The sequence below is a fragment of the Zalophus californianus genome, chromosome 6 (assembly GCF_009762305.2).
Source record: "Zalophus californianus isolate mZalCal1 chromosome 6, mZalCal1.pri.v2, whole genome shotgun sequence".
NCBI lineage: Eukaryota > Metazoa > Chordata > Mammalia > Carnivora > Otariidae > Zalophus > Zalophus californianus.
In genome coordinates this window covers 137,941,810-137,957,944 of record NC_045600.1, presented here as the reverse complement: position 1 = coordinate 137,957,944, position 16,135 = coordinate 137,941,810, and the positions used below count along the sequence as shown (strand labels likewise).

Below are 16,135 nucleotides of genomic sequence, written 5' to 3'. Positions count from 1 at the left end.
ATCTGTACAAGGCAGATAATAATCATACATACCTCAAAGAACTGTTGAAAGCAAGAGTTGGCTAACGATGGCTTAGTCGGACAAATGACTCCATCGCTTATTTTGGTAAATAACATTTTCGTGAAATACAGCCATGTCCATATATTTACATATTGTCTATGGCTACTTCCGTGCTACCCCAGTGGAGCCGAGCAGTCGCAAAAGAGACCTTATGGTCCCAAAACCTAAAACATTTTCTGTCTCTTTCCAGAAAAAGTCTGCCAACCCCCCGTTTAAAAGATAAAACAAGGACAGAGGGATGCGTGCAAAATGCATAGCCTTGTAGTGAAAAGAGTAAATGTTTATTACGTGTTCACTATTATTATCTATAGGAGACAGATGTCTTCGTGATTAAGATCACTAATTCCTTAGCAAGACTGCCCGGTTCAAATTCCAGCTCTACAACTTATCAACTCTGCCGTTTTGGGCAAGCCACAGTGTCTTTCTAAGTCACGATGGGTGTATTAGTACACGGAGATAATAATGCCTACTTTGTAGGCTTATTGAAATGCTTTAATGAGATTATACGGTAAATTGCTTAGGAGAGTACATCATCACCATCACAACTGTCATTAATTTCCTCCTAGAGGATTCTAAAATATGCACTTACTTTTTTTTATGATTTTATTTATTTATTTGACCGAGAAAGACACAGTGAGAGAGGGAACACAAGCAGGGGGAGTGGGAGAGGGAGAAGCAGGCTTCCCGTGGAGCAGGGAGCCCGATGTGGGGCTCAATCCCAGGACCCCAAAATCATGACCTGAGCCGAAGGCAGACACTTAACGACTGAGCCACCCAGGTGCCCTGAACTTATTTTAATACTAGTTCATTGATAGTATCAAATCTCAATTAATTCACATATTCACTCAGAAAATATTAAGTGATCATCTTGAGAAAGTCAGAGCATGTCCAGAGATGCATATAACATTTCCTTCCTCCTTAACTTCCCCAATGCAATCATCCCAGAATCTATACTCTCAGATAAAAGCCAAAATACCATGAATTCTCAAAGAAAAAGCACCATCTAAATCAAGTCACTTCACATAGAGGAACTATCTGCATCCAGTTAGACTACACGAGAGTTTAAAGAACATCCAAAGCCTGGATTATCTGCAATTAAGAGTCTTGACACAGCTCTCATGATTTAAAGATAAGTAAACAAAAAATGATGAAATGGAAGCTGAATGAAGAGGAGGGAAGAATCATAACAACCCGGAGGGTGAAATGTTGTGTAATGTACAAGGAGATGACGCCTCTGTCAACCGACAGAGTGATGAATGCTTTGGGGAATGACCAGCCACCGGAAATGGAAGCCAGCCTGAGGTAGTCCCTGTGAAGGTATCAGGAAAATTCAAGAAAAATGGCATATATGAAACATTATATGAAAAAAGTAGAGATTGAAATGGAACAAGAACTGGCCACTTTGCAAATAGGAATGAAAAGAGATGCTGATGAGCAGTAAGGATAAAGGAGCAATGAATCTCAATGTAAAATAACGCAAATCAAAACACATTATTAGCAAAGAGGAGAGCCCATGCCACAGAGCATCAAATCTGTGAGGATAAACAGCCTCCAGAACTTGGTGAATGGGACTGAAGAAGAAAAGTGGCAAGGGCAAAAGAAGAGACAGATGCAGAGGCTGGGAAGCAGATACCAAACACTCCAGAGAAACAAAAATGAAGACATGGGTTGGAATCACTTCACTACTTCCTGGTACCTGAAAGGCATGTCAGAGGGGACGAAGAGCTCAAATTCGAAATCAACCAAAAGTACCTAAACGCCAAAGAAGAAATATTTTTGATCAGGTAGAAAAAGAATGTTGGCGTTAATGAACAAGGAAAACCAGGACAACTATTAAGGCAGGAAAATCAGGGTGCATGCGGAGAAAGACCAACCAGGCTGAGGGCTGCAGGGTTAAACAGCGCAGTATGTCTAGACCGTTAGAGTGAAACTCTCCAGGGAGGCTCAGTGGGATTCCTGTGTAAAGGGGGAGAGAGATTCACATTTTTATTAATGTGCCAAGAATATACCTTTGATTTATTTTTTTTATTAAGGTATGCTCTAGCAAAAATGTGAGATAAATCAACACAGAGAAAAAAATAATGGGGACATGATTGTACGGAATGGATAGAAATGAGCAATGCAAGTAATTAAACAAAATTGAAATTTAAAATGATTGGAATATGACTATAAGGCAATCTAAATGTCACAGATACTTCTTATATGGGAAAAGAGAAGTAGAAAAATAATATCTTTGTTTCAAACAAATGGGAAACAAATGGTTTTATAGGCAATTTGTGTATGTTCAAGACGTGTATGTTCAAGGATAAATCCTAGGAAATGTAAGTGTTCCACATGATAGAACAATATACACCAAGCCCAGACTTTACTCACTCACAAATACAGGCACAAACCTCCTCAATTCACAGTCAATAACATCAATATCTATGGTAAAACAATATTTTAGATCATAGCCAAATACAGTTTCCTTTGATTTTCAAGGATGGATGAATATTAGAGAATCCACTAACATAATTAAGACTTTATTAATTCACAGTAATAATCATTTTTCTAGATACCAAAAAAATTGATAAAATTCATCATCCAACCCTGATTTTTTAAATTAAAAAGCTAAAAAACTAATTTACAAAGAAGACATCGGACATTAATATCAAAACAATAGATGGGGCGCCCAGGTGGCTCAGTCAGTAAGCGTCTGCCTTCAGCGCAGGTCATGATCTCAGAGTCCTGGGATTGTGCCCCGCCTCAGGCTCCCTGCTCAGCAGGGAGTCTGCTTCTCCCTCTCCAGCTGCCCCTCCCCCACCTCGTGTTCTCTCATGCTCTCTCTCGCTCTCTCTGTGTCAAGTAAATAAAAAAAACAGATATTTTACTTAATGTTCAAATGCTTAGAGCCATTCCCATTTTGAAGTTAGGTTCACAGCAAGGATCTCCACAGAATCACCATCCTTATATAATGTTCTCAAAACTCTAGCCAAGATTATAATAAAAACTGAGTAAAGCTATGGGGCACCCAGGTGGCTCAGTCGGTTAAGCATCTGCCTTCAGCTCAGGTCATGATCTCAGGGTCCTGGGATCGAGTCCCACATCGGGCTCCCTGCTCAGTTGGGAGCCTGCTTCTCCCTCTCCCACTCCCCCTGCTTGTACTCCCTCTCTCTGTCAAATAAATAAATAAAATAAAATAAAAAAACTGAATAAAGCTAATTATCAAAATTTATAAATGACACAACAACGTCTCTAGATAAACAGAAAAATCTATGGAAACACTTTTAGGTATAAGTACAGAGTTCAGTGAAATTATAAATAAATATATAAATTATCAGAATTTTCCTATATCACGATGATAGCCACTTAGAAAAATATGGAGAAAAGACTTTTAAGAATAACAAGAAAATTTTAAATATTAAGATTAAAAGCTTGTGATGATATATCTAGGAATTGCACAAAAGGGTACAAAAGGAACCCCTACAAAACTTCCTTTGTGAACACCGAAGAAGATCTAAATAAGTGGAACAAAATATCAGATTTTGAAAAAGGATTATGGGCAAACAGCCAATAGACCAAAAAATCTATAATTTTAATGCAGTTTGAGTTAAAATCCCAGTGGTTTCATTTTTGGCAGTTAACAACTCATTATAGGGCTCATCAGTGAAAAAAACAAGGAAGGGAAAATAGCAAAGCACATTTTTAAAACAAATATTAATGAGGTGGTGCTTGTAACATTATATATTTAAGTTGCACAGTACAATATTAAAAACTGAAGACAACATAACATCAAAAAATATACCTAGGTACATGCACATGTAAATACTGTAAATAAACTGACATTACTAATCAATGATGGAGGATGGATTATTTAGTAATTACTAGGGCAAATGGTGAACAATTTAGAAATACAAAATTATTTAATAGTAAAAACTGGAAAAGAAATTATAACATGTAAATAGACTCATTATAAAAGCATCTACCTCAGTATAATAACATCAATTGACACATTTTTACAATGAATTATTATTTGGATAATTATTTGAATTATGATTTGTTATTTGACTGAAGTAGGTAGGTTATTAAAGCTAAAAGAGACAAAGAAAAAAACTGATACACATGTCCATGTAAAAACAAAAACATCCAAAGTCAATAAACTACATAAAAAATGTGAAAGGTAAATGGGAAATTATTTGCAATATCCGTGACAAAGAGGTGTTGAACATCTTTAACACAGAAATTTAAATTAGATTTAAATATAAATTTAAGAAAGGAAAAAACATGATGCTGAAAGGAATAAAGAACAAAATCCATGCCCAGGAAATTTATTTTAAAAATTATATAGAAGCATTTTATCTATATCAGAAAAGATAACACTATAAATTAAAACCACACCCCATTTTCACCTAAAAATGGCCAAGACTATAATGCAAAAGCAATGGGTGTGTCTAGAAGACATGTAGGAGAAAATCTAGTTGACCTTGGGTTTGGCGATAACTCTTTAGATATAACACCAAAGGCAGGATCCATGAAAGGAGTAACTGATGAGCTCAACTTCATTAAAATTAAAGATTTCTGCTCTGAGAAAGATACTGTGAAGAGAAGGAGAAGACAAGCCGCAGACTGGGAGAAACTATCTGCAAAAGACACATCTGAGAAAGGACTGTTATCCAAAATATACAAAGAGCTCTTAAAATTCAACAATAAGAAAACAACCTTATTAAAAAATGGTCCAGTGACCTGAAAGACACCTCACTAAAGAAGACAGACATACATCTGGTAAATAAGCATATGAAAAAAAGTTCCACAGGATATGTCATCAGGAAAATGCAAACTAAAACAACGAGATGCCATTAGACACCTATAAGAATGACCAAAATCCAGAACACTGACAAAACCAAATGTTGGTGAGGATGTGGAGCAGTATGAACTCTCATTCATTGCTTCTGTGAATGCAAACTAATGCAGCCACTTTGGAAGACAGTTTGGTGGTTTCTTACAAAATGAAACATGCTATTGCCATACGATCCAGCAATCACACTCTTCGGTGTTTACCCAAAGGAGCTGAAAACTTCTGTCCACACAAAACCTGTATACGGATATTTATAGCAGCTTTATTCTTAATTGCTAAAACTCAGAGGCAGCCAAGATGTCCTTCAGTGGCTGAATGGATAAATAAACTGTGAATCATCCAGACAATGGAATAGTCTTCAGTGCTAAAAAGAAATGAGCTATCAAGTCACAAAAAGACATGGAGGAAATATAAATGTGTATTTCTAAAAGAAAGAAGGCAATCTGAAAAGGCTGCATACTGTATGGTTCCAATTATATGACTTTCTGGACAGGTAAAACTATAGACACAGGAAAAAGATCAGTGGCTACCAGGAGTTAGTGCGGAGGGAGAGATGAATAGGCAGAGTACAGAAGATTTTTCGGGCATTGAAACTACTCTGTATGAAACTATAATGGTAGATACATGTCATTATACACTTGTCCAAACCCACAGAATACACAACAGCAAGAGTGAACCCTAAGGTAAACTATGGACTTTGGATGATAATGATGTGTCAACATCACTACATCAATTGTCACAAATGCACCACTCCAGTGGGGGATGTTGATAATAGGAGAGGCTGTGTATGTCTGGGGCAGGGTATAGACCGGACATCTGTACTTTCCTCCCAATTTTACTGTGAAGCTAAAACTGCTCTTAGAAATAAAGTCTATTTTTAAAAAGATAAAACGTGTTTATAAAGTTACAGCAAAGGGAACTTTCTTATGTATTTGTTTATTCATAGGTGAAAAAATAATCTAATTTCACCAAAATGTTGACAGTGATTCTCTATTAAAGGCAGGGTGATTAAAGACAGGGATATGGCATTTTCATGTGTGCTTTCTAAAAGATAAGTTAATATAATTTAATGTATCCATTTCACATAATCCAAAATATCACATAATTCAGAAAGGCAAAACTATTTTTACATAAAAATCAAGTATCTTTTAATTATTAAAATATAATTATGTTTTCTAAAGTCTAGGACACATTTTTATTTTTTCAGTCTTGCCTCATCAAACTAAAGAGAGCTGGATGAACTTGTCCTGACGCTCAGGGTGGCCCCGGTTCATGCCCTGGAGACTACAGTTTGGGAGGCTAAACCAGATACTGAGCTATCAACCAGGTACAGCTCAGAAATTCTGAGCTCTCTCTGTTATTAATGGAGGGACACGCGGAGATAGGGGAGCTCAGCTGAGAAGAGCAAGAGGCAAGGGAGGGATACAAATGGAGAGGAGCAGGGGCTGATGCAGCAAAACTGTGAAATGACTTTGCAAAAGACATGTCACAACAGATAAACGATGCCTCGGGAAGAAGCAGCTTAGCATTCTTGCAGCGCATACGCAATTATTTCTGGGGATAAGATCCAAGAAAAAAGAGGAGGAAGAGAGGAAGATGAAGAGTCGCCTTCATGAGTCTGCAGACATTTCTTAAATTAGCAACTGGGAAGAACAGAACTGGAAAAGACAAACCAAAACAAAGGGAGTCCATACTATACTACATTTAAGCTTCAGTCACTGGGCAAACATCCACTCTTTCTCTGCTCATGAAAAATGGTTAAGTTGCTCCGTGGATGTTGACTACACTCTAATTGTTTTTATGGTAAATGAGGCATGAAACCTACTGTCAAAAAACACGTTGTCCGTGGCACACAGTCATACTTTATCTTCCCAGCACATCACTCCCCAGGGGGGAACACTTTCTATGGGGCGGAAGAGATTCAAAATACCATGTCCTCACGTTTCTTTAAAGACAGAGTTTTAGGTAAAAACCTGCTCTTTTCCTTCCCTAGTATTTCATTCTGTGCAACTAAAAAAGAATCCTCCTGAAGTCTATAACCTTGTTGTACAGAGCATGCCCAGGGAAAAGTCAGGTGGGGAGGAGGGTGGCAGACTTGTCCTCTCGAAAGCATATGGAAAGTAGTGTTGACAAACATTAGTTACACCCTTTGTGTTATAGGAAGGACCCTGTTGCCAACTAAATCCCTAGGATTTGCTCTGCTCTGCTGATTATGTATCTCATGCATCAGAAACTAATCAAAGGGTACTCAAACAGCCTATTGCTGATTGCAAACCAATAGATTTTATTGTATTAAGTTCCCTTCCGCCATCCTTTAATGAATATACACTTATTGGCTGGCATATTTTCTGTGTCAAGATAGTTTCAAGGTGATTTTTCTCTCAGGCAGGCAGTTTTTGGGTCCTTTGGGCAGGAACCACGTTCATTTTGGTCAACTGCCTCGATGAATAGAAAGGCGGATTAAGATACAAATGTTTGGGTGAAATAGGCAAATTCCATCCTGCCGTTCATGCCCAAACTCTGTGCCTCTTAAATTGAATTCAAATCTATTTAAAACACACACATGAATCACAGCCTATGCTTAGGGATCCTGCCCTGAAGAAGCTGTATCAGACTAAGGAGGGTCAGAGGTCATGGAGGATTTCAAGCTTCAGGATGCATGGGCTGGTGGTAACTGAAAAATTAATAGGAGTGTGGGGTGGCATGGAGGAGCCGATAATACCACTTCTATGATAACCCACTTAGCAGCCATTGTATTTGGAGCTCGCCACCAAATTCTTTAGACTGGAATTAGAAGAGGCACTTCTTTGATAGATTTCTTCTTGTTCCAGTGTACAGGCAACTAATCCTCACTGCACTGGATCAAACAGACGGGCGCAATCAATTCAGGGAAAGCAAGCAATGCCAGGTCTGCTCAATCTTCCCTCAATGAGCAGCAGAGAAAAGGGATGGGGGAAGGAAAGGAAAGAAACCAAGGAAAGGAAGGAAGGAAGGAAGGAAGGAAGGAAGGAAGGAAGGAAGGAAGGAAGGAAGGAAGGAAGGAAGGAAGGAAGGAAGAAAAAGGAAGAAAGAAAGAAAGAGAGAGAGAGAGAGAGAGAAAGAAAGAAAGAAAAAGAAAGAAAGAAAGAAAGAAAGAAAGAAAGAAAGAAAGAAAGAAAGAAAGAAAGAAAGAAAGAAAGAAAGAAAGAAAGAAAAGAAAGAAAGAAAAAGAAAGAAAATTCAGGCATGCTTGCACCCAACATAGCTTAGCAAAGGAAAAGATGACAAGACAAGTTGAAATATACATCCTGGCAGGTGGTAGCGCTTGCTGTCAGAGAGTAGAAACTGAAACGCCACAGCGATGCCAAACGTGCCAAGCCTGGGGGCGCTGAGTGGTACTGAAGGGGTGGACGGCGGTAGTGATGATGTCAAAACAAAAGAAATCAGAGGCAGTGTCTCTAGGGAGGGAAGAGGTCCGGATTTACTTAGGTCTCCATGGTCTCTGATCTATAGCACAGTGTGATGAGCAAGTTAATTACTGCATTTAGGTAATTAAGTCTCAGAGAAACCAGTGCCTTCCAAAGCAAAATTAATTTATGCTGCTAGATCTTTCTAGGCTTGACTGGCCATTTGGTGGGAAGTCACATTGGAACAGCAGTCTAAAAGTGGCAGGAGGAAAATTAATGAAAATAAGGCTAGAAATAAAATGGCCCCAGTATTAATGGCTTTCTTTCTGCCTTTGGACCTGAAGGGCATGATGAGATGCTTCCTGGTTTACCAGCAGGCACTTCCTTCCCCAACAGTTCAGTGCTCCATCCATTCCCTGGCTCAGGGTATGGCCAATGACTTAGTCTTCTTTGACTCCTCTGACTTTTGTTGGCCCCTCTTCTCTCACATGGCCATTATATCTTCCTTTCTTGCCCCCTGAATCCATTTTGGCCAAGTCTAAAACATCTGTCTACAGTAAAGGGCATCGAAAGGGCTCATTTGGATGATGGTTCTCCCTCTCTTGACTAATGATCCTCACACTTCTCAGAGATCTATCATTTCCCTGTGGTGGCTTTGAGTCAGGGTCTCCAGGCCACTGTATTAATCATCTTCAGGTGGTTCTTCTCATGTTCTGAGAAGGAACAGTGCTATTTAAGAATGGGGAGAGTAAAATATTTCTTGTCCCCAAGTTCCTAGATGTTGGCAATGAGATTGCCTTTTTTTCTGAGGAGTGGCTCCAAAATGATGCCTGTATATATATAAACACATTACTGGCAAGCAAAGGGATAGGTGGATGCGGGTGTGTGTTGCTAAGCTGCATCTTCTCTACCATAAGCAAAATTTATTGATAATGCATGTTCATAAATACATGTAGCTTTGTATACACATTTATGTGTACAAGTAGGCAGCATCCTCCCTGTGTTCAGCAAGAAGTGAGGATGCCCCAGTTTAGCTCCAGCACTGCCCCTACCTTCAGTTGGCGGCTCCTCCATATTTTCTCCTTGTCAACGACCTGTAGGACCACTTGGCTTTCATTTCGGAGATGTGTTCCAATCAGAACACCAAGGTTCAAATTTCCCTCACACCCTGTGAGAGTCTTACCGCTGGAGGTGGTGGTCCAGGCCCTCTTCATCAGCATTCAGGAGAGTTGCTGCCTGGATCAGGAGCTGATGGCTGCAGCTTACAGACTTGAGTTCCAAGATGAGAAGACTCAAGCAGAACATGGCTCCCATCTCCTCCAGCTCACTGGTGCCAAACTGGAGACCCTGCCAGATAAATAAAACCATCAGTAGAGACTACCTAATGGGAATGGAGTGACGACAATTTGAAATCAAGAGGAAGGACTCCTGGACACATGCCCATCATAGAAATTGAGAATTAATAGTATTTATCAGTCACTGTCTAATGTGTTTTGTTGGGTGCTTTTTGGATCGGTGGTTCTCAGTCCACATTATGTGTCATTCAGGGTTTCCCAGAAGGAAAGACAGTAAAGAGTTGGCAGGGGTCCTGAAGGGCAGAGAGGCGCATGGGGTTCCAGGAGTCACTTCCCCCATTTCAACAAAACAGCAGTGCTTCCATCTGTATTTTTAAAAAGGGTCCCACTGTTGAAACAAAAGATTGTAAACGATTGTACTAAGAGATGCCCTCTCTCTTCCATAAATCTGTCAACCAGTGGACAAGAATGAGGGAGATCCTTCATATGCAAATACCAAAACTTAAGAACAACAAGACCAGCATTTATTTCATCTGTACTCTGATAGTACATGAGAGCAAAGCCATGATATTTACTCTGTGCTATTATCCATGAAGTAACGTATAATAATAATTAACAATTTTATTGGGCATTTACGAGGTGCCAGACACTGTTCTGAGCCCATTCGCATGCTTTTAACTCAATGAATACTTACCAAAGTCCTATGAGGTAGGTGTTGCTATTTCATCCATTAAATAGAGAAGGAGATTTAGACCCATGGAGCTGTTAGTTTAACCATGAGCTCACAGTGATAGAGTCTACTAAGTGAAGCGTGAGTTGACTCTTCAACAAAACGCTATACAAAGACTAGGAAGAACTTCATTACGTGATGAAGTACAAAGTGCATGGTTTTTGAAATTAGAGAGGAATTGGGTTTGAATCCTGACTTCACCATTTTCTGACTGTGATCTTGGACTTAATGAACTCTATTAGCCCTGATATTCTCATCTGAAAAATGAGATCATAATTCTTCCCTCCACATACTTAGGCATGAAGTGATATTCCAGGGTCCACAAAATGCTCGTCAATATCAGCTCAATTTCTCCTTCCTTATTCCTAGTAAATATGTTCAATATGACAGAATTCAATGTAGTCCTGAGTTCTTTATGTTTATAAATACATTTCATTTCAATGAAAAAGCATCAATAGTTAAATATTATTTTTAAATAGATTTTCATATCCAAATAGCAGTGATACAGGGAACAGAGATGTGATAGTGAAAATTCAAAAAGACTGGTCATAAGCATCACAAGGGAAAACAAAATTCCAAACTCAGAAATCATGAGCCTCACAAAAGAATTTCTAGGTAAAAGGATAAAGGAAAGTAGAAAGTCTATTTCAGCTGTTTGAAAATTTGATTTGCTGCATGTTTGGACACCTGTTTTCCTAAAGAAAGGAGACACTGCTTCAGAGTTAAGGGAAGTCTGTTCCTCTATAAACAGCAGCAGTGGGAGGGAAAGACAGATGTTTAACAAGTTATTTTTCTTAAGTCAATAGGAAAGATCACTGTTTAAAGAGAGAGAAAAATCTCAGTCTCTTTCCATGAGCAAAAGTTCTAAGGTCCAGTTCTGCCCCCTGCACCCTGTTTTCCTGGCTGCTTTTCTTCATTCTAGAATGGCCAGCTGTGCGGGGAGTTATGAAGCAAAGGCCATGCCCTCCTCCTTAATCAGCCACCTTGCTGGTGGCAAGAAAGAGTAAACAAGAATATGAACCAAATCCGGCCCCTCAAGGCAGGTGGGATGCCTGATACATATGTGTAACCCCAGCATCTGGCAGAGCACACAACAGGTCAAAAGAAGGACAAGTCCTTGGACAAATCTCATTGCATGAGCCATAGTGATAGGTCAGGGGCAACACCATCGCCTAGGTCAACTTCCATAAACAGCCAAAATGAGAGCATTTTTATAATACAAAAATATTTCCATATCCCAAATATTGGTCCATTTATTTCAAGCAATGGTTGGTATCCTAAAAAAAGACTTGTCGAGAAGCCCTTGATTAAAGGGACTTGTACCACTTGTTGGCTGTGGGGTCTTGAGCAAATCACTTATTCCATTTTGCTCTCCCTTATGAGTCTCTCTTTACCACTCTACTCTTTTTACTCTCACACGGTATCCAAGATATTTATTTATATGGATAGTTTCCTCTCACCTCCATACCCAGTCTGGAAATGAAATTCTCAAAGGCAAGGACTGAACAGTAATTGCCTTTTTACATCCCTGGCATGGAGCCAATAGCCCATTACAGAGCTTATCCTCAATATAATGAGAAATGGATGAGCAACGGCTCTACGTGGATGGATATGGAGAGGCATGAACGTATTATCTCTTGGATACATATCAGATTTGTCAACTGGAACTTCACTTCTTTGGGTGGCAAGTATATGAATGCCTTTAATTATGTTCTGCCACTGTCAAATGTCATGAAGATTTAAATACTTTATTTCATTTTTGCTTCAGGAGACACATTCACATCTCTGGATATGATCCAGAAAACAGGTAGACAAAATTTATTTATTTTTTTATTTTTTTTTATTTTTTTATTTTTTTTAAAGATTTTATTTATTTATTTGAGAGAGAGAGAATGAGAGATAGAGAGCATGAGAGGGAAGAGGGTCAGAGGGAGAAGCAGACTCCCCGCTGAGCAGGGAGCCCGATGTGGGACTCGATCCCGGGACTCCAGGATCATGACCTGAGCCGAAGGCAGTCGCTTAACCAACTGAGCCACCCAGGCGCCCCTAGACAAAATTTAGAAAGCCTGATATCTACTTGGGTCAGTTATCATGCGTTTACAGTAACAAGTTTATAAATAAAGCTGGCTTTGGGCTAGTTTAAAAGTGAGTCTTAATTAAAATAGAGACTCAACTCTCCTCTCTTCCCAGCTTATGTGTGTTAATTAGGATTTTTGTCCCCATAGCCAGTAACAGAAAGACTGACTATAGTGGCTTAAACACAAATGGAGTTTTATTTTTCGTAATAAGTTGGGGGGGGGTAGAAGGTTCATGGCATTATTTCAGTGTCCTGAGAAAATCAGGACTACCATTATCTGTCATTCTCCTGGTTTTCTCATGATTGCAAGGTGGCTGCTGTAGCTCCAGCCAGCACATCATTCAAGGAAGAAGAAAGAGAAAACGGGGAAAGGAGGCAAGCATACTCTTGCTTATATTTTATTGGCCAGAGCTGTGTAACAGAGCCAACTCCAGCTTTAAAATGGTCTGGTAACTGAATATTTTAGCTTGTTCAACCACTTTAAAAGAGACAGGAAAGAGAGAATGGTGTTAGAAATGAGTGTTAGGTGAGCCAGATAGTTGATTCACAAGTACATTTGACTCCAAAATTGGCTACTACCCTCATCATCACACAATTTTTAAATATCATAGATATGGGAAGAATATTTGTGTTAATACAGAAAATTACATATTGGTAAGGTAAACATAGGTTCCACAAGCGATGTTTAAAAAGTATAGATACTGATAACTGGTGAGCAAAAGGAGAAAAGCAATTAATAACCATGTGTTATTATTTATATTTTATTATTTAAATAAAAATGCCTCTTACACCCAGCAAATGGATAGAAATATATTCAAATTTATAATACATAGTGCTGACTCTTATGATAAAAGCTCGTACGTAACAAAATGCAATGACATTTGACATGGTAATATCACTTCTGAAGACTTTTCCTGAGGGACTGATTCAAAATAAAAGTGAAGCTACATGCATAAAAATATATATTATGTCAAAGTTACATACAATAATCAAAATTTGAAGGAAATAAAACACTAAATATCTAGTAAGGAAGAAAGGACTAAGGAAATTATAATGGAATAAATTTGATGAGTTAAAATAAGGCCATTAAAATGATAATTATAACAGCCATTTAACAATATGGAAAATGCTTATGATTTAATGATAAGTGGGAAAAAAAGCAAAATACAAAGCATGTAATGATGTGATTTCTGGTGATGATTTGGCAATGAAGGCAGAGGTGACCCCCCCCAATACCACATACACACTTTCAGACATTATTGCTGTGATTTGCCAATAAAATAAAGAAATTTGGAGGAGAGATGTTCTCAAGAGAACATCTGCATACCAGAAACTGTTTAAAAAGTTGTAGCATCCTAATAAATGAGGAGACTTCCCTTCCATAGGTTGCAAGATCTTTTCTGGGTCCTTTATATTCTGAAGTACATTTAGATTTATTTTTATTTCTTTTACGTGTAATTTATTGACACTACAGATTGGTGTCTCTCATCAGTTTTAGACAAGTGTAAGCCCCCATCTCTCTGGGTGTTGCCTTTCTCCCATTCCCCACCAAGGAAAGCAAAGATAAGCCTAACACTCCTATTAAACTTATTTATTTTTACTCTGTTCTCCATATCTCTTACCTTTACTTTCATATTTTTTTATTTCTATCACTGTAATAAATTCAGAATATCTTTTCATATCAATGTTCCATTTTAATAATTTGCTCTCCAGCTTTACTGAATCTGCTCTTTGACTCATTCATCTCAAAAACTGTCTCTGGAACACTATAATCATGGTTATTTTATATTCTCCCTCTGATTATTGCCATATCTACAGTCTTTGTGGACATCCATCATTTGTCTGACTTCCTGTTTAATGTCAATACTGTAGGCTTGCCTGCTCAAATACTTTATCATCTTTTGAGATTCTAAATTCACATTTTTCTGAACTTGAAGAAAGTCTCTGTGGATTGGTTTCAAGGCTCTTTGCTCCAGAGAGGACTTGTATTTTCTTCCCCTAGGTACTTGAGGACTACCCATCAGGGACCACTACAGGCTGAAGCCTTGACTTGAAGCCTTTAGGGCCACAGCATACGTTTAAATTTTGACCCCAAACCTGCTTAAAGGAGGATCTGTGTTTAGAAATTATGAATGAGGACTTTTCCCTTTTTGTCTGCTGTACCCAAAGCTATGGCTAAGACAGTCAAGCATCCTCACTTTCTCCCTTCACACATTGTGATGTCACTGATTCAGTGACAAGTCGTCATCTTTGGAGGTCCTGCCTGTATATGGTGGTCTTCAGTTGGTCCTCAAATTTTGCATGGGCCTCTGTTTCCAGCCCCAAACCCAAGTTAGAAGTGGATATGAATCAGTATCCTATAGATCCAAAGATGTACAACAACTTCTGGAAAAGCCTATCTCTTTTCATGAAATTGGACATCATTGAACACCCTCTAAAGCATACACAGAGGGGAAAACGTTACACCTATGTACAAATGCTGCAGGTAAAAGGATGGCACGCTGAAACACCAAACAAATGTCTTTTTTATGAAAAAGATTTACTGCCAGAAATGAGAAAAATCTGAGAAATTTCTTGTTTATATTCTCATAAAGGATCCAAACTCGATTCCATTGGTAAAAGTACAGTGAAAGATAGGGCAGGAGCTCAGAAGTAACTATACTATTGAGATGGAAAATATAATTTCTAAATTAAAAACCAAATGGAAAGAGTTAATAGACTGTTCAATGAAGAAAATAAAATCCATTATGCAGCAGACAACCTCAAGAAATTTTCCAATATCTCAAGGAAAAAAAAAAGTTTAAAATAATGACAAATATATATATATATTTAAAATATACACTAAAGAGTAGTATATTTAATATTTAATATTTACTAAGAGAGTAGATCTTAAAAGTTCCCCTCACAACAAAAATTTGTAAATATGTGTGATGGTGGATAATATTCATATATATAATATATATATGTATGAATGAATATGAAGTTTAGAGCAGATTAAGGAAAAATGATCTACTCCCCTTTGGAATTTCAGACTGAGACAAGTTTGGTAATCACCACAGAAGCCAAGAAAAAGAAAAAAGAGGGGAAAGACATGAGGAAAAAGAAGGGAAAACTATTTTGTATTTAAAAAAAAAAATGGGGCGCCTGGGTGGCTCAGTTGGTTAAGCGACTGCCTTCGGCTCACGTCCTGATCCTGGGGTCCTGGGATCGAGTCCCACATTGGGCTCCCTGCTCAGCAGCCCCTTCCCCCACTTGTGCTCTCACTCTCTCTCTAGTAAGTAAATAAAATCTTTAAAAAAAATCAGAGTCTGCAGATCAAACATATTCACCGAATATATGAGATATAATTAATAAAAAGAAACAAAAAAAAAGCATTGGGAACCCTATAAATAATCAAAATCAAATAACCTAAAATTTACTCACACTGTTAAATATCAAAGACAGTGAAGCAACATGCACAGAATTGAGGAGAAAAAGTTGTGCCTCAAGAATGTTGTTTATGTGTGAGGGCCTCAAGGAGATAAACCCCAAAGAAGAGAAGGCATTAAATGCAAACCACACATAGACAAGAAAAAGTGTCATAATGCCTTTTAAAGTATTATTTACAATATCCAACACATGGAAACAACCTAAGTGTCCACCAATGGATGAATGGATAAAGAAGATGTGTGTGTGTGTGTGTGTTGTGTGTGTGTGTGTGTTGTGTGTTGTGTGTGTTGTGTGTGTGTTGTGTTGTGTGTGTGTGTGTGTGTG

General features: G+C 38.3%; 1 protein-coding gene across 1 annotated transcript in view; it reads right to left on the bottom strand.

The window, feature by feature from the left end:
• AGBL1 (ATP/GTP binding protein like 1) overlaps positions 1–16,135 on the bottom strand; it is a 724,399-nt gene that overhangs the window by 205,329 nt on the left and 502,935 nt on the right. The window contains exon 22 of the mRNA XM_035728075.1: positions 9,464–9,627. Coding sequence (XP_035583968.1) covers positions 9,464–9,627 — 164 coding nt within the window. The remainder of the gene's footprint in view (positions 1–9,463; positions 9,628–16,135) is intronic.